This window comes from Pristiophorus japonicus, chromosome 17 (genome assembly GCF_044704955.1).
Source record: "Pristiophorus japonicus isolate sPriJap1 chromosome 17, sPriJap1.hap1, whole genome shotgun sequence".
NCBI lineage: Eukaryota > Metazoa > Chordata > Chondrichthyes > Pristiophoridae > Pristiophorus > Pristiophorus japonicus.
In genome coordinates, this window is record NC_091993.1 from 27,240,332 (window position 1) to 27,259,889 (window position 19,558).

Below are 19,558 nucleotides of genomic sequence, written 5' to 3' on the forward strand. Positions count from 1 at the left end.
CATGCTGTAGGCTAATGACTTCACCCCCTCTGGGAACCACACCTTTACATAACGGTTCCATCTGTTACCCTTGTTCCTGCATAATATCTCCTCTTTATTACTGAGCAAATTTTAATGTCCCACGATTTCAACATTTTTATCAGCACATCATCCTCAATATAAACCGGCAAGTTTAAGAATGAGACCACCACCTCTTCAGAATACAACAGAGTTATATCCAAGAACTTCTCACCAACCTTCAAACTCAGTAAAAGTCTCTCCACCTCCTCTCGGCCACTGACCGTCACCTCGATCCCAACATTGGGCTTTGATCAGCAGGCAAAGCACCTTCCCTCCCCGCAGTCCTCATGTACGGTCTGGATAATATCCCAAATTTGCATCTCCTTATCCTCGCACTGAACCACCACCGTGTTTTTTTTTCCAAACCTCCTGGGGTCCTGCCCCAAATCTTTGGGCCTTTTATTCTCCCTTCCCCCACCATTTTCTCCCCTGATTAAATTCATCCTGGGAACATGGTCCTCTGAGGGGGCCTCCCTCAGCAGCCTCTGGCAGCTGTTTATGGGCTAGAAAGGCCCTAAAACCTGAAAACCCACCACTAACTTTTTACAAACTCACTCCAACTCCCTGCAGTGATCAGCAGCACCTGCTCACTCCTGGCCCCTCCCACCCAGAGAATGCTCACTCTTGGCCCCACCCACATAGAGAGTGCTCGCTGCTGGCCCCTCCCATCCAGAGAGTGCTCACTCCTGGCCCCTCCCACCCAGAGAGTGCTCACTCCTGGCCCCTCCCACCCAGAGAGTGCTCACTCCTGGCCCCGCCCACATAGAGAGTGCTCGCTGCTGGCCCCTCTCACCCAGAGAGTGCTCGCTCCTGGTCCCTCCCACCCAGAGAGTGCTCACTCCTGGCCCCTCCCACCCAGAGAGTGCTCACTCCTGGCCCCTCCCACACAGAGTGTTCACTCCTGGCCCCTCCCACACAGAGAGTGTTCACTCCTGGCCCCTCCCACACAGAGTGCTCACTCCTGGCCCCGCCCACATAGAGTGTGCTCGCTGCTGGCCCCTCTCACCCAGAGAGTGCTCGCTCCTGGTCTCTCCCACCCAGAGAGTGCTCACTCCTGGCCCCTCCCACCCAGAGTGCTCACTCCTGGCCCCTCCCACACAGAGTGTTCACTCCTGGCCCCGCCCACCTCGAGAGTGCTCACTCCTGGCCCCGCCCACCTCGAGTATGCTCAATCCTAGCCCCGACCACCCAGAAAGTGCTCACTCCTGGCCCCTCCCACCCAGAGAGTGCCGCCTACTGAGCCACAGATGACAATTTAGGAGGAGAACTTTCGATGAGCAGAGGTTTACAGAGGGCAGAGTTGAGCATTGACCTCCAGTGTTGCTGCGTGCAGTGATCCTAATGCCCTGCCATTCTGCTTCAATTATAAGGATCAAACATGTTCACCACTGGAGCAGCACAGATGCACTCTGGTGCCCTGGTAAAAGCAGGAGAGCTCGAAGCTACTTCCAGATGGTCTGTGCATATTCTATTCCAATGCACTCCTGGCCGGCCTCCCACATTCTACCCTACGTAAACTTGAGGTGATCCAAAACTCGGCTGCCCATGTCCTAACTCGCACCAAGTCCCGCTCACCCATCACCCCCTGTGCTCGCTGCCCCATGTCCTAACTCGCACCAAGTCCCGCTCACCCATCACCCCCTATGCTCACTGACCTACATTGGTTCCCGGTTAAGCAACGCCTCGATTTCAAAATTCTCATCCTTGTTTTCAAATCCCTCCATGGCCCTCGCCCCTCCCTATCTCTGTAATCTCCTCCGGCCCCATAACCCCCCCCCCCCCCCACCGCCCCGAGATATCAGCGCTCCTCTAATTCTGCCCTCTTGAGCATCCCTGATTATAATCGCTCAACCATTGGTAGCCGTGCCTTCTGTTGCCTGGGCCCCAAGCTCTGGAACTCCCTAAACCTCCCTGCCTCTCCACCTCTCTTTCCTCCTTCAAGACTCCTATTAAAACCTACCTTTTTCCTGCCCTAATTTCCCCTTATGTGGCTCGGTGTCAAACTTTTTTGTCTGATAATACTCCTGTGAAGCACCTTGGGATGTTTTACTATATTAAAGGCGCTATATAAATACAAGTTATTGTTGTTCCATTGATATTAGCGAGAATCCAACAGCCAGAAATGAAAATTAATATTTGCAAACGTTAAGTAACTGCCCGGTCATTTATATAGAAGCCCTGGAACTGGATGTAAATGAGGCAGATTCCATGGCACCACTATCTTGGATAGCAATGGAACTCCTCCCTGCAGGTGAGGGGAGGGGCACTCAGTACCCCGGAAATGGGGCGGGTTACTCAGCCTGAGTTCCTGCTCATAATCTCTACACAGGGGGTCCTGATGGACAGTCCATGTATGAACGTCAGTTTCACGACAAGATTGGGTTGGGTTGTGGTGCTGATTCTGCAGCCGAATAGCCTGCTGACACCCAGGCCAGGATTTTCCACTTCTGCAGAATTCCGGGGCGAGGCGTGATTTCCACAAGGCTGTTCCAGTCCAGAGACTTGAGCACATTATCTATATCTAGGCTGACACTATCAGTGCAGTACTGAGGAGGCATTGCACTTTCAGATGAGACATGAAACCGAGGCCCTGCTTGCCCTCTCAGGTCGATGTAAAAGATCCCATGGCACTATTCCGAAGAAGTTATCCCCGGTGTCCTGGCAATTATTTATCCCTCAATCAACATCAATAAAAACAGATTATCCGGTAATTATCACATTGCTGTTTGTGGGAGCTTGCTGTGCGCAAATTAGCTGCCATAGTTCCTACATTACAACAGTGACTACACTCCAAAAAGTACTTCATTGGCTGTAAAACAATTTGGGACGTCCAGAGGTTGAGGAGAGATTGAGTAGACTAGGCCTATATTCCCTAGAATTTAGAAGAATGAGAGGTGATCTCATTGAAACACATAAAATTCTTAAGGGGCTTGAAGGGTTAATGCTGAGAAGATATTTCCCCTGACTGGGGAGTCTAGAACCTGGGGTCACATTCTCAGGATAAGGGGTCGGCCATTTAGGAATGAGATGAGGAGAAATTTCTTCATTCAGAGGGTGGTGAATCTTTGGAATTCTCTACCCCAGAGAGCTGTGGAGGCTCAGTCGTTGAATATATTCAAGACAGAGATCGCTAGATTTTTGAGAGCGAAGAGAATTAAGGGATACGGGTATAGTGCGGGAAGGTGGAGTTGAGGTAGAAGATCAGCCATGATCTTGTTGAACGGTGGAGCAGGCTCAAAGGTAGAAAATGGCCTACTCCTGCTCCTAATTCTTATGTTCTTATGTTGTGAAAGGTGCTATATAAATGCAAGTTCTTTCTTTGTTTTAATTTCAAGTTTTTTTAAGTCTCCTCGCCAGTGCAAACAATTGCCCTGTGACCAACTTCTTCCACTCTCTGACCCTTTAGAAATTAAAAGGGCCTTCCGCTGCCCCTAGCAACGCTGGTTGTCAGGGAGTATGGGGCCTCAATTGTGCCCCCTGCTGCTATGATGCAAAAGACAATAAAAAACGTGTAGATTATTTCTCTACAATCCACCTAGTGCAGGCTCAACTCAAGCAGAAACTCCAGGCCTCAGAGCCTGGGTTCACAGCTGAGGAAAGGTCGTTTGGATGAGGGACTGAGGGCTGCGGGCACATGTGACACTGCACCAGCAAGGGTCAGAGTTCAGGAGAGGAGGGGAGAAACTGGTGGAAAAGATGGATTAAACATCGCGGAGAGAGAGCCTAATATAAGGCGAGTGCCTCTGACCTCAACCTCTGTCAAACTGTAGGCGTGTGAGTGAATGCATGTGTGTGTATTTGTGTGCGCGTGTGTGCATGCAAGTGTATGTGAGAGTGCGTGAGTTAGTGAATGTGTGCGTGTGTGTGTGTGTTTGTGCGCATGTGTGTAAGTGTGAGAGTGTGCATGTGTGCATTTGCATGTCTGAATGTATGTGCGTATGCATGAGTGTATGACCATGTGCGTGTGTGTGAGCACGTGTGCATGTGCGTGTGTGTGAGCGTGTGAGTGTTTGCATATGTGTGAGAGTATATGTTGTTAGAGAGTGTTTGTGTGTGTGTGTGTTTGCAAGTGTGTAAGTGTGTGTGAGTGTGTGTGTGTGTAAGTGTGCGTGTGAGAGTGTGTGAGTGTTTGTGAGAGTGTGCAGGGGTGTGTGTATGTGAGTGTGTGTGTGTGTTTGTGTGTGTGCGTTTCTGTGAGAGTGTGAGTGTGTGTGTGTTTGTGCGTGTGTATGTGTCAGATGGATTAACAGCTGGTAGCTGGAATCTGACCCTGTGGGAAGCCTGATCCGGTAACCATAGCGACCAGGGTATTTATTGCATCCACCAAGCATTATTCATTGTGGATTGGTGGACTTTAGACTATAATCAGATAGATGGAGGGTAAATCGAGCAATTCTGGATCGCGACGAGAGAGACAAACACATTGCTAAAGAGGAAAAGAAGAAAGCAGGGAGACGGCAAAAGAAAAACATGGTAAAAAAACACCCAGAGAATCCCAGTGCTTCCCAGATCATTCCTAATGTGCAAACACAATGCAATAATTTTCTCTTGCTCCAATTACAGGCCAAATTTCTCACGCAGGATCAAATACATGGTGAGTATAACCCTTAATATATGGTAAGTATGTTTGTTTTCTTATTTCTCAGAGGTTATTGGCGCCTCCTCCAGTCCTGCTCTCCCTCTGTACCGAGTGGGTCTCCTCCTCCCTCCCCACCACAGACTTCAGTCTTCGCAGCCCCTGCACTCGAGGGCCCTTCCTTCAAACTCCTCTGCTGTGCTACACCCCTCTCCTTCCAACACCTGGTCAAAACTCTTTCCTCCGTGTGCCTTCAGCCACCTCCCCTAACGTCCTCCTCACTGACAACCGCTCCGAAGTGCCTTGGGAGCGTTTCATTATCTGAACGGTGCCTCGCTCATTCGGTGACCATCTGGGTCACAGTACACAGCATTTGTTGAGAATACAGCGCGCTGCCACAGGTGAATGGATCCTGAAGCGCTCATAAGAAATAGGAGCAGGAGTCGGCCATTCGGCCCCGCGCGTCTGCTCGGCCATTCAACATGATCACGGTTGATCTTCTACCTCAACACCACGTGCCCATCCGATCCCACTTCACTATATTCCAGATGGCTCAATGAGTCAACGCATCACATGGTATGGTACTGAGCCACAACACTCACGCCACTTCGCAAATCGCACTGCCACGTTCAAAGGGTCCGTCCCTCCCTTAAAGGGAAGGGCCATCGCTGTGGGCTCTGCCATTTAAAGCGGGCACACCTGGACCACTAAGGGAGCGGGGGACCCTTGCGATCAGCCCGACACTCAAGCAGAGTGCCGGGCTGAACGATCACGGGCAGGAACCCACGAAGAAAACAGCATCAACAAAGGTAAGTTGTTTTTTTTTTTTACTTACCTCGGCCATCTTGCCTTTAATCATCGCCCCGGTAATGGCCAGTCGATCCGCGTCTAATGCCGCTGTCGGTGTTAGACGCGGCAAAAGTGAATTTCATGGCCAGGCGCTCACGGGTCGATGTGCGCGGCAATGACATCACGATCTCCGGGCGCAGGACATCGGGGCGCAACGCAGTAGCGCCGCCACTAAACTCACACCCAATATGGCGGGAGTTCATGTCAGCGCCGCACCCGGGGGCAAAGGCATCTGCCCAATAGGAGGCACAACTGCACTCAATTCCTAGCCCATTGTTTTTGTAATTGTCTGTGAGGAATGTAGGACACCCGCAACTTGCATTTATATAGCACCTTTAACATAGTAAAATGTCCCAAGGAGCGTCACAGAAGTGTTGTCAGACAAAAAAGGAGATATTAGGACAGGTGTCCAGAAGCTTGGTCAAAGAAGTAGATTTTAAGGAGCAATTTAAAGGAGGAAAGAAGAGGTAGAGAGGCGGGGAGGTTTAGGGAGGGAGTTCCGGAGATTTGGACCTCGGCAACAGAAGGCACGGCCGACAATGGTGGGAGGGTGAAAGTCAGAGATGCACAAAAGGCCAGAATTGGAGGAGAGCAGCGATCTCGGGGGATTGTGAGGTCACAGAGATAGGGAGAGGCGAGGCCATGGAGGGATCTGAACACATAAGGATGAGGCATCGGTGGATCAGCAGCCAATGTAGATCAGCGAGCACAGGAGTGATGGGCGAGTGGGACTGAAACGGATATTAACTGTAACAGACAATAGGATGAGTGATGGCACTTACTACTGAGGGAGTGTCACATTATCAGAGCCTTTGGATGTAGTATTAAGCCGAGCACATTAAAGATCCCACTGTATTTTCGAAGAACAGGGTGTTCTCCTGGGGTCCTGGCCAATGCCCCCCTATAAGCTACACGGCCTACCTCCCCCACTGCCTTCTCTATGGCCTACTTCCCCCACAGCCTCCGCCACGGCCTCCCCCACAGCCTCCCTCCCCCAGGGCTTCCCTCCCTCACTGCCTCCCCCACGGCCTCCCTCCCCCACGGCCTCCCTCCCCCACGGCTTCCCTCCCTCACGGCCTCACTCCCCCACGGCCTCACTCCCCCACGGCCTCCCTCCCTCACGGCCTCCCCCACGGTCTCTCTTCCCCACGGCCTCACTCCCCCACGGCCTCCCTCCCCCAGGGCCTCCCTCCCCCAGGGCCTCCCTCCCTTACGGCCTCCCTCCCCCAGGGCCTCCCTCCCTTACGGCCTCCCTCCCCCAGGGCTTCCCTCCCTCACGACCTCCCTCCCCCACTGCCTCCCCCACGGCCGGCCTCCCCCACGGCCTCCCTCCCCCACGGCCTCCCTCCCTCACGACCTTCCCCCATGGCCTCCCTCCCCCACGGCCTCCTCCACGATGGCCTCCCTCCCCCACGGCCTCCCTCCCCCACAGCCTCCCTCCCTCACGACCTCCCTCCCTCACGACCTCCCTCCCCCACGGCCTCCCTCCCCCACGGCCTCCCTCCCCCACGGCCTCCCTCCCCCACGGCCTCCCTCCCCCACGGCCTCCCTCCCCCACGGCCTCCCTCCCCCACGACCTCCCTCCCTCACGGCCTCCAATGCGCAGCCCATTCAGGGTTCTGCACATGCAGGGCACTGAAAATGGAAAATCCGGCTGAGCTGCCTGCGCAGGACACCTCAGACCACTGCACGGCCACTTGCGCACGTATCTCAGATGACGGCTGATCTGCGACCTAACTCCATATACCCACCGTTGGTCCATATCCCATAACACCTTGGGTTAACAGAAAGCTATCAATCTCAGATCTAAAATGAACAATTGACCTAGTATCAATTGCCGTTCGCGGGAGAGAGTTCCAAACCTCTACCGCCCTGTGTGTGTAGAAGTGTTTCCTAATTTCACTCCTGAAAGGTCTGGCTCTAATTGTTAGACTATGTCCCCTTGTCCTAGAATCACCAACCAGCGGGAATAGTTTCTCTCTATCTACCTGATCTGTTCCCTTAATATCCTGAAAATTTCGATCAGATTGCCCCGTAACCTTCTAAATTCCAGAGAATACAACCCTAATTTGTGTAATCTCTCATCATAATTTAATCCTGTAGAGGCAGGAATGCTGTCATTAACGGCCAAAGACTTGATCCACAGGGAAATTGGCCACAGGTAATTTAGAACACAACATAGGAGCAGGAGTCGGCCATTCGGCCCCTCGAGCCTGCTCCCCCATTCAATGAGATCATGGCTGATCTTCTACCTCAACTCCACTTTCCTGCACTATCCCCATAACCCTTGATTCCCTTAATATCCAAAAAACTAATGATCTCTGTCTTGAATATACTCAACGACTGAGCCTCCACAGCCCTCTGGGGTAGAGAATTCCAAGGATTCACCACCCTCTGAGTGAAGAAATTTCTCCTCATCTCAGTCCTAAATAGCCGACCCCTTATTCTGAGACTGTGACCCCTGGTTCTCGACTCCCCAGCCAGGGGGACATCCTCCCTGCATCTACCCTGTCAAGCCATGTAAGAATTTTGTATGTTTCAATGAGATCACCTCGCATTCTTCTAAACTCTAGAGAATATAGGCTCAATCACTCCTCATAGGAAGAATCTGCACCTTCAGGACAAAAGAGCAAAATGAGCGTAAGAACTCACACACAATTAAAAAAAAAAATCAAACATAAGCCACGGATCATATTTCTTATTGACACACCCACAGACTAATAGAAACAATTAAACCCAAAGACATTTAATCAGGCGGAGCAGGGAGTTGCTTTGTCGCTCATTCCCATATCAGATTCTTTCAGGCTAAACTTTGTCCCGCACTCTTTGATAACCGTCAGAGGCTATTTATTATTTAATGCAGGACACTCGATACACGCAGCCAGCTGCAAGTTTGAATTGAGAAGTGGAGTTGGGTTCAGGTTAAAGCAAGGATAGAATCTTTCCCGCTCATATAAGGCCCCCTCATCACCCAAATACACAGGTGTAATGTATTTGCTTCATGGGTTCTTTGCTGAAGAATTCACAGCAACACATTGCTGTTAAGAACTAGTTGGTTTATTAGAAAAAGGTTTAACAATCACACTACACATAACCAGTTCATCCACCAGACTCACAACCATCATCATCATAGGTAGTCCCTCAAAATCGAGGAAGACTTGCTTCCACTCTAAAAGTGAGTTCTCAGGTGACTGAACAGTCCAATACGGGAATTACAGTCTCTGTCGCAGGTGGGACAGACAGTGGTTGGAGGAAAGGGTGGGTGGGGAGTCTGGTTTGCCGCACGCTCCTTCCGCTACCTGCGCTTGGTTTCTGCATGCTCTCGGTGACGAGACTCGAGGTGCTCAGCGCCCTCCCGGGTGCTCTTCCTCCACTTAGGGCAGTCTTAGGCCAGGGACTCCCAGGTGTCAGTGGGGATGTTGCATTTTGTCAAGGAGGCTTTGAGGGTGTCCTTGAAACGTTTCCTCTGCCCACCTGGGATTCGCTTGCCGTGTAGGAGTTCCGAGTAGAGCGCTTGCTTTAGGAGTCTTGTGTTGGGCATGCGAACAATGTGGCCCACCCAACGGAGCTGGTTGAGTGTGGTCAGTGCTTCGATGCTGGGGATGTTGGCCTGGTTGAGGACGCTAACGTTTGTGCGTCTGTCCTCCCAGGGGATTTGAAGGATCTTGCGGAGAAATCGTTGGTGGTATTTCTCCAGCCACCTGCTCACAACCACCTGCCTCATTTTGGTCCCCCGAACCCAACTGGCTGGGGTTTTATTGAGTCTTGTGGAACATCACGTGACTTGCTAAGCCACTCCCAACTCAACAGCTCCACAAACCTGTGAGCACACTCATGGGTGCATACTTTTACACCCCCTCATCACCCAAATACACAAGAGGACCCATAATGGCTCCGGGGAGGTGCCCAGTCTGATCCTGGTCTGAGCAGAGTTAGCTGAATTCAGCCAGAGGGACTACGTGAGGACTATAATTGTCCAGTGTCTCTAGCCCAGGTGGGGGGAGGGAATCAGACAGGATTGGCATCGCGAGCTCCAGTGCTAATGGAAACAGACCAGCAGGAGTCACCACTTCAGGAGAGGAGGGGAACACATCAGAGGGTCAGGGGAAGATCCGTACAGGTAAGATCTTAGCCTGGCACACAAGCCCACCTTTACAAACAACTGATCGCAATCACCAGTCTATACACTTTGTATCTGCTGCAACGCAGACAACACACTTCAAAACATCTGAAGGATATATATTTTTAAACCAAAAAGTAAGCCAGTAATTTCATGCTGGCTTCATCTGACCTGCCATTGTAAATCTACACGTACCCGCCAATCTGCAAATATTACAGCAATTAAGCCCTAAATGACCTCAGGATTTACAGAAACCAGACTTTGTAGCTTTAAAAGGACAAGCCACATCGAACGCAGCTCCACCTTAGCAGCAGAATAATACACCGTACTTTACACGGTATAGCGCTCCACTGATAGCGATAATGAGATGCAGGAAGACATCTTAGCGCGGTTTACACTAACGTGACGCTGCGTGTTGTGACATGCCCGTTCTGATTTCCTCAGAATTCAAAGAGTGCTTCTCACTGTACGACAAGACTCGCAAAGGCAAGATAGCGGCCGGGGACCTGATCACAGTGATGCGATGCCTTGGTACCAAGCCCACACCGGGAGAGGTGGAGAGACACCTGCTGCACCATAAAATAGGTAACTGTGACTTTCACATGGAATTAGGGAATTTACAGCACAGAAACAGAACATTCGGCCCAAGTGGTCCGTGCCGGTGTTTATGCTCCACACGAGCCTCCTCCCACCCCTCTTCATCTCACCCTATCAGCATATCCTTCCCGTCCTTTCTCCCTCATTATCATCATAGACAGTCCCTCGGAATCAAGGAAAACTTGCTTCCACTCCCAAAGTGAGTTCTTTGATGGCTGAACAGTCTGATACGAGAGTCACAGACCCTGTTACAGGTGGGACAGACATTCGTCGAGGGAAGGGATGGTGGGACTGGTTTGCCACGTGCTCCTTCCGCTGCCTGCGCTTGGCCTCGTCACGCTCTTTGCGTTGCGACTTGAAGAGCTCAACGCCCTCCCGGATGCACTTTCTCCGCCTTGGGCGGTCTTCGGCCAGGGTCTCCCAGGTGTCAGTGGTGATGTCGCACTTTACCAGGGAGGCTTTGAGGGTGTCCTTATAACGTTTCCGCTGTCCTCCTTTGCCTTGTTTACCATGAAGGAGCTCCGCATGAAGCATTTGCTTAGGGAGTCTCAAGTCTGGCATGCGTACTATGTGGCCTGCCCAGCGAAGCTGATCGAGTGTGGTCAGTGCTTCAATGCTGGGGATGTTAGCCTGAACGAGGACATTGATGTTGGTGCACCTGTCCTCCCAGGGGATTTGCAGGATCTTATGGAGACATCGTTGGTGATATATCTCCAGCGACTTGAGGTGCCTTCTGTACATTGTCCATGCCTCAGACCCATACAGGAGGGCGGGTATTACTACAGCCCTGTAGACCATGAGCTTGGTGGTAGATTTGAGGGCAAGCAACTATGCTACACATTTCAGCTCCTCTCTATGATAGCAAGCTCCACATTCTCACCACTCAACAACGTGTATTTATATAGCGCCTTTAACGTAGTGAAACGTCCCAATGCACTTCACAGGAGTATTATGCGATAAAAATTTGACACCGAGTGGTATAAAGAGAAATTAGCGCAGGTGCCCAAAAGCTTGATCAAAGAGGTAGGTTTTAAGGAGCATCTTGAGGGAGGAAAGAGAGGTAGCGAATAAACACAGAAAATGCTGGAAATCTCAGCGGGTCAGGCAGCATCTGTGGGGAGGACGCAGAGTTAACGTTTGACTAAGGGTCATTGACCCGAAACGTTAGCTCTGCTTCCTCTGACCCGCTGAGATTTCCAGCATTTTCTGCTTTTATTCCAGATTCCAACATCTGCAGTATTTTGCTTTTGTATTAGAGAGGTAGAGAGGCGGAGAGGTTTAGGCAGGGAGTTCCAGAGCTTGAGGCCCAGGCAACAGAAGGCACGGCCACCGATGGTTGAGCGATTATAATCAGGGATGCTCAGGAGGACACTCTCTGGGTAAAGAAGTTTCTTCTGAATTCCTTATTGGATTTATTAGTGACGATCTTATATTTCTGACTCATAGTTTTGGACGGCCCCACACGTGGAAACATCTTAATGTCTGCCCAATCAAACCCTTTAATCATTTTAATTACTTCTATCAGGTCACCCCTCAGCCTTCTCTTTTCTAGGGAAAAGAACCCGGCCTATTCAAGCCTTCTTGATAGCTATAACCTTAGTTCTGGTATCATTCGAGTCACTCTTTTCTTGCACTTTCTGCAGTGCCTCTGTATCCTATTTGTATCCTCTATATTCTGCGCCATATTGGACTTCGGATACACCTTAGATTTGCTAGACATTTCTTAAATAAGCATATGTTTGAAGCTCCCCCAATGGTCCAATGGGTCACGGCACTGTCTCCTGTGGTACTGAGTCACGCAGGCCAGAAGATGCCGGGTCCAATTCCTGGTCTGGGTTGATCTCAACCAGTACAACAATTGGAGCCGCCATGGGCCTCAGCACCCCTTGGGGCATCGGAGGTGGAAAGTCAGCCAGGAATCCCGGGCCCGACCCCTGCTGGCAATTTGCGGCCGCGTACGCATTGGGTTCACCTCTGATGCTTCAATAGTCGACTAGTCCACTGACACTGCATAGGCTCACAGATGGCGAATAGCTGCATGGAAAGAGGTAACGAAAAGCAGTCCACAAGGGTGACCCCAAGCTTCCAGTCGCCTGTCACTTTAATTCTCCGCTCCACTCCCAACTCTGATCTCTCTGTCCTCGGCCCCCTACACTGTTCCAACGATGCACCACACATGTTTCTATAGCAGGAAAGGGGTACTGAAGGAATGATCAGCCATGATCTTATTGAATGGCGGTGCAGGCTCGAAGAGCCGAATGGTCTACTCCTGCACCTATGTTTCTACATTTCTAAGCTCAAGGAACAGCATCTTATCTTTCGTTTAGGTACTTTACAGTCTTCTGGACTCAACGTCGCGGTCACAATATTCAGAGCGTAACCGCTGCCAATCTTTGGCTCCCTCCACCCCACCCCCCCTTCCCCCTCTGCCCGCCCTTGGAGCCTGTTTCTTTCTTTTTTTCCCCTTGTCTCTAATGGCAGCTGGTCATTATCCCGCCATTCACACCCTATCTTGACTAATGTTTTTCTAACTCCTGCCATTACCATTTGAATTGGGGGCCATCATCCCTTTTGTCTCTCCAACCACCCTATCACTGACCTTCCCTTGTTCTTTCTTCCCCTCCCGCTTTCAGTGCCTGTTAAGAATCTGTTCTTTCCGAACACTCTCCAATTCTGACGAAGAGTTGTTGACCCGAAACATTAACTCTGTTTCTCTCTCCACAGATGCTGCCTGACCCGCTGAGATTTCCAGCATTTTTGTTTTTATTCCAGATTCCAGCATCCGCAGTATTCTGCTTTTGTAAAAGCTGCCGGTGCAGGGAGCTCGAGACTGGCAAAGGGGTGCCAGGGGTGGGGGCACGGGGGAGGGGGAGGGACTGAGTTACAACAGAACTACAGAACATACAACAATATAAACAATACAGGGTGATGGTGGGTCGAGGATGAATTTGGGGGTTCAGGGTGATTCCTTCTGATGATTCAGTGGGCAAAGGTATAGTGACAGGACGGTAGTGTAGCGGTTATGTTACTGGGCCAGTAATCCAGAGGCCTGCACTAATGATCCAGAGATCGTTCATGTCCACCTGAGAGAGCAGACGGGGCCTCGGTTTAACGGTCCATCCGAAAGACAGCACCTCCGACAGTGCAGCACTCCCTCAGCACTGCGCTGGAGTGTTAGCCTAGATTTATGTGCTCAAGTCCCTGGAGTGGGACTTGAACCCACAACCTTCTGACTCAGAGGCGAGTGTGCTGAATGGAAAAAAAAAAAATGTGCTGTACAGACCACTGGACAGGTCACCAGGTCCCAGGCTCAATCTCTGGTGTTGTTTTGGCCAATATCAGCGAGGGCAGGAGTTGAAATGCTGCAGATGGCCCCCAGGTAGAGGAGAGAAAAACCAGCTGGGATCCTGCTCTTCATCCTCATAAAGCTCGGCCTGCTGGAACGATGTGTGCGTGAACAAGGCATAACTGGGGAGTGTAACATTTTTGCTTCATGGGTTCTTTGCTTAAGAATTCCTAGTAACACATTGCTATTAAGATCGAGTTGGTTTATTAACAAAGGTTTAACAATCACACTACACATTACTAGTTCATCCACCATGCTAAAACCGACAAACTTAAACAAATTAAACTTAAGACAGTAACTTGAATCAAATTAAAATTTAGTTGCCGGGGTGAAGATGCACTCCAGTCCCTCCGGTGCCCACCTCTTGCGGAAGGCCGTGAGCGTACCGGTGGACACCGCGTGCTCCATCACCAGGGACACCCTGGCTCGGATGTAACCATGGAAGAGAGGCAGGCAGTCGGGCTGAACGACCCCCTCGACCGCCCACTGCCTGGACCGGTGGATGGCCCCCTTGGCCATGCTCAGGAGCAGTCCTACGAGGAGGCCCTCGGACCTGCCCGCTCCCCTCCGCACAGGGATGCAACAGCTCTATAAACCTGTAAGCACACTCACAGGTGCATACACTACAAGGAGGAGGGGAAAATAACCTCAAGCAATATAACCCAGAGACCAAGGTCGCAGAAAAGGTCAGATAGTTCCAGAGCAGGGGGAATGGCAGTTCTCACCTTCCATCTCCCGTCTTTTTTAAGCAGAAAGAACAGGCGAGCTGGATTTCTCGACGTTCCTTACGATCATACACCAGCAGAGCCAGCAGGAGGATCCCCAGAGGGAGATCCTGGAAGCCATGTTGATGACAGACAAACAGAAAAGAGGCTTCATCACAGCGACAGAGCTGAGGGCCAAACTGACCCGATTGGGGGAGAAACTGACCAACAAGGAAGGTGAGGAACCACCACAAAAAGTATCTCTTTTTTTAAAAAAAACTCTAAATGAAAGACTTGCATTTATATAGCGCCTTTCACGACGTCCCAAAATGCTTTACCACCAAAGAAGCACCTTTTTGAAGTGTAGTCACTGTTGTAATGTGGGAAACGCGGCAGCCAATTGCATCCAGCAAGCTCCCACAAACAGCAATGTGATAATGACCAGATAATCTGTTTTTATTTTGTTGATTGAGAGATAAATATTGGCCCCAGGACACTGGGGATAACTCCCCTGCTCTTCTTCGAAATACTGCCATGGGATCTTTTACATCCACCTGAGAGAGCAGACGGGGCCTCGGTTTAATGTCTCATCCGAAAGATGGCACGGGAAGGGAGAGGAAGGGGAGGGAGGGAAGGCATTTCTATAGAGTCTTACATGACCAACATCTCAAAGCGCTTTACAGCCAATGAAGTACTTTTGGAGTACAGTCACTGTTGTAATGTGGGAAAAGCAGCAGCTAATTTGTGTACAGCAAGCTCCCACAAATAGCAATGTGATAATGACCAGATAATCCGTTTTAGTGATATTGATTGAGGGATAAATATTGGCCCCAGGACACCGGGGATAACTACCCTGCTCTTCTTCGAAATAGTGCCATGGGCTTTTTTACCCGAGAGAGCAGACGGGGCTTCAGTTTATCGCCTCATCTGAAAGACGGCACCTCCGACTGTGCAGCACTCCCTCAGCACTGTACTGGGAGTGTCAGCCGAGGGACAGGTTGGTCTCAGTAAATGCTTTTTGATGAGTGGAATTGATTGTATTCCACGTAAAGTGGTAGAAACAGTGATTAGAATTAGAAAATGTAAGTGTTGAACTAAACTGTGCAAATCAATCTTACAGTTGACGACCTCCTGAGGGAAGCAAATATTTCCCCAAATGGTATTGTGAAATACGAGGACTTCATCCGGATCATCACTCTGCCGCCAGCAGATTACTGAGCTGGCGCAGAACAACACGTTGGGTAATCCTGATACCTCAACTCAGTCTCCCGACGGCAAGCCACCTAAATTATTAACTCATTGATTCAACTCCTACCTGATTGGAGATCAGACAGTCGTCACCAAAGGATGTTACGATAAATGCTCCGTAGAAAGACCTCCCGATTCCTCCCCATCACTGTATCCAACACTCTCTTAAATAACTCCTCTTGGCTGCTCGTTCCAGATTCCGTTACAAGTGTTGGTCACTTCAAAGAACCATAGAAATTTACAGCACAGAAGGAGGTCATTTTGGTCCATCGTGTCCGCGCCGGCCGACCAAGAGCTATCCAGCCTAATGCCACTTTCCAGCTCTTGGTCCGTAGCCCTGTAGGTTACGGCACTTCAAGTGCACATCCAGGTACTTTTTAAATGTGATGAGGGTTTCTGCCTCTACCACCCTTTCAGGCAGTGAGTTCCAGACCCCCACCATCCTGTGGGTGAAAATATTTCCCCTCAAATCTCCTCTAAACCTGCTACCAATTATTTTAAATCTATGCCCCCCTGGTTGTTGACCTGTCTGCTAAGGGAAATAGGTCCTTCCTATCCACTCTATCTAGGCCTCTCATAATTTTATACACCTTAGTAAAGGTGGGGTCCCATAGATGAGTACACATCGCGAATGATCATGCACAGGACACCCCAGCCCTGGACGACATGAGTCTTCAAACCCACATTGGCTGAGTAAAGAAAGAAAGTCTTGTATTTATATAGCGCCTTTCACGACCACCGGACGTCTCAAAGAGCTTTACAGCCACTTTTGGAGTGTAATCACTGTTGTGATGTGGAGGATCGGGCTTTCAATGCCACTCCTTGTACCAGCCTCAATGTCATCATCGCACTCCATGTTCAAAACATGTATAAACAGGCTCACTTTGTCCTGTGTTGTAACCTGAAATACATTAAAAATAAAAAAGGATCCATAAAATAAAGGTAATTTGTCTGAAGTGTGTGCATCATTGAAACAAACCACCATGGGCAGTCATCAGTTCTGAACTCCCCAGGACTAGGTGTGAAAAGTGTCACTCCCTTCCCTTGCTGGTGAGGAGGTGGGAGAGACTTGAATACTTTCCTCCTGGGGATTTTCACCTACTCCCAATTTCTTCACATTATTTGTAAATATACCTCCAACGTTCCTGCCAGCATTCGTGGACCCGTACCTCAGTGTGAGCCAACAGCTTCGGAGAGAGGGACTTGCATTTCTAATTACAGCCAATGAAGTACTAGTGTAGTCACCGTTATGTAGGAAATGCGGCAGCCAAGTTGTGCACAGCAAGCTCCCATAACTGACCAAATAATCTGTTTTTTTTTGTTATGTTGATTGAGGGATAATTATTGGCCCCAGGACACTGGGGATAACTCCCCTGCTCTTCTTCGAAATAGTGAATAAGAACATAAGAAATAGGAGCAGGAGGAGGTTCTTCGGCTCCTCGAGCCTGCTCTGCCATTCAATAAGATCATGGCTGATCAACCTCAACTCCACTTTCCTGCACTGTTTCCATATTCTTCGATTCCCTTAATATCCAAAAAGCTATCGATCTCTGTCTTGCATATACTCAACGACTGAGCCTCCACAGCCCCCTGGGGTAGAGAATTCCAAAGATTCACCACCCTCTGAGTGAAGAAGTTTCCCCTCATCTCAGTTCTAAATGGCCAACCTCTTATTCTGAGACTGTGACCCCTGGTTCTAGACTCCCCAGCCAGGGGGAAACATCCTCCCTGCATCTACCCTGTCAAGCCCTGTAAGAATTTTGTATGTTTCAATGAGATCACCTCCCATTCTTCTAAACTCGAGAATATAGGCCTAGTCTACTCAAACTCTCCTCATAGGATAATCCCCCCATCCAGGAATCAGTCTGGTGAACCTTTGTTGCACTCCCTCTATGGCAAGTATATCCTTCCTTAGGTAAGGAGACCAGAACTGTGCACAATACTCCAGGTGTGGTCTCACCAGGGCGCTATATAATTGCAGTAAGTTATCTTCACTCTTATACTCAAATCCTCTTGTAGTACAGGCCAACATACCATTTGCTTTCTGAATTGCTTTCTCTACCTGCATGTTAACTTTCAGGGATTCGTGTACAAGGACACCCAGGTCCCTCTGAACACCAACCTTTCACAATCTCTCACCATTTAAAAAATGCTCTGTTTTTCTATTTTCCCGACCAAAGTACAACTCACAACTTACAATTGCACCTAGCTTTGTATCATCGAGAGAAGGTGGTGGTGAGCCGCCTTCTTGAACCGCTGCAGTCCGTGTGGTGAAGGTGCTCCCACAGTGGTGTTGGGGAGGTAGTTCCAGGATTTTGACCCAGCGATGATCAAGGAACAGCGATATATTTCCAAGTCGGGATGGTGTGTGTCTTAGAGGGGAAAGTACAGGTGATGGTGTTCCCATGCGCCTGCTGCCCTTGACGTTCTAGGTGGTAGAAGCCACGGGTTTGGGAGTTTCTGCAGTGCATCTTGTAGATGGTACACACTGCAGCCACGGCGCGCCAGTGGTGGAGGGAGTGAATGTTGAAGGTGGTGGATGGGGTGCCAATCAAGCGGGCTGCTTTGTCCTGGATGGTGTCGAGTTTCTTGTGTGTTGTTGGAGCGGCGCTCATCCAGGCAAGTGGAGAGTATTCCATCACACTCTTGACGGTGCCTTGTAGTGCTGGAAAGGCTTTGGGGAATCAGGAGGTGAGCCACTTGCCGCAGAATACCCAGCCTCCACACCAGAGAACTGGCTGAAGATTTATCCCCACGTTTGAGCACTATTAGATACCTCAAACCTTGGCTCACCTTCAAAGTCTATATCATTAACCAGGTCAGTGTATATTCACAGGAACACAAACCAGACACAGCAATCCATTGCATGCAAGAGTTAACCTCCTCTTGTCAGCATCATCAAAGATTGCGTTAGGTACATATTCTTACATAGGTCTCCCTCTTCACAGAAACTTGAACAGTTGCACACATCGTGATAGCCTTTAAATGTTTTACTTGTCAAACCTGAGTAGGAGTCAGCTGTGGCTCAGTGGGTAGCACTCTTGTCTCTGAGTCAGAAGGTTGTGGGTTTAAGTCCCCACTCCAGAAACTTGAGCACAAAAATCTAGGCTGACACTCCCAGTGTAGTACTGAGGGAGCGCTGCGCTGTTGGAGGTGTCTTTTGGATGAGACGTTGAACCGAAGCCATGTCTGCTCTCTCAGTTTGATGTAAAACATCCCATGGCACTATTTCGAAGATGATCAGAGGAGTTCTCTCTACTGTCCCGGCCAAAATTTGTCCCTCTTTAAAACAGATGATCTGTTTATAGGAGCTTCCTGTGCGCAAATTGGCTGCTGTATTTCCTACATTACAACAGTGACTGCACTTCAAAAAGTACTTCATTAGCTGTAAAACGCTTTGGAAAGTCCTGATGTTGTGCAAGTCTTTCTTTCAGCCTTCCAGCCCTTTAAAACTTTGGACTAATTCCCAAAACTTTTTCTTATTCGGGTTGAGTGTCAAAATTACGATCTTTTATACGTTTGATCACAAAAGATAAGACCTGCTTTTCCCATCTATTTGTTAAGTGACCAAAATGGTCCATTTTTTGTCCGAAGGATTCATGGTTTATGTGTCATCCTTTTGTGTGAGTATGTGTTTGCTCTCTCAGGTGGATGTAAAAGATCCCATGGCACTATTTCAAAGAAGAGCAGGGGAGTTATCCCCAGTGTCCTGGGGCCAATATTTCATCATCATTAGCATCATAGGCAGTCCCTCGAAATCGAGGAAGACTTGCCTCCACTCTAAAAGTGAGTTCTTAGGTGGCTGTACAGTCCAATACGGGAATTACAATCTCTGTCACAGGTGGGACAGAGAGTCGTTGAAGGAAAGGGTGGGTGGGGAGTCTGGTTTGCCGCACGCTCCTTCCGCTGCCTGTGCTTGATTTCTGCATGCTCTCGGTGACGAGATTCGAGGTGCTCAGCGCCCTCCCGGATGCTCTTCCTCCGCTTTGGGCGGTCTTTGGCCAGGAACTCCCAGGTGCCGATGGGGACGTTGCATTTTATCAGGGAGGCTTTGAGGG

The 19,558-nt window shown here is 49.7% G+C and overlaps 1 protein-coding gene across 1 annotated transcript; it reads left to right on the forward strand.

Moving 5' to 3' along the window:
• Window positions 1–4,465: 4,465 nt before the first annotated feature.
• Window positions 4,466–15,595, forward strand: LOC139228151 (calmodulin-like protein 4). Its single transcript, XM_070859338.1, has 5 exons — window positions 4,466–4,533; window positions 4,624–4,654; window positions 10,050–10,190; window positions 14,301–14,489; window positions 15,373–15,595. The coding sequence occupies exons 1-5, from the start codon at window positions 4,531–4,533 to the stop codon at window positions 15,468–15,470; spliced, it is 462 nt and encodes a 153-aa protein (XP_070715439.1). The 5' UTR covers window positions 4,466–4,530; the 3' UTR covers window positions 15,471–15,595.
• The last annotated feature ends 3,963 nt before the right edge of the window (window positions 15,596–19,558 follow it).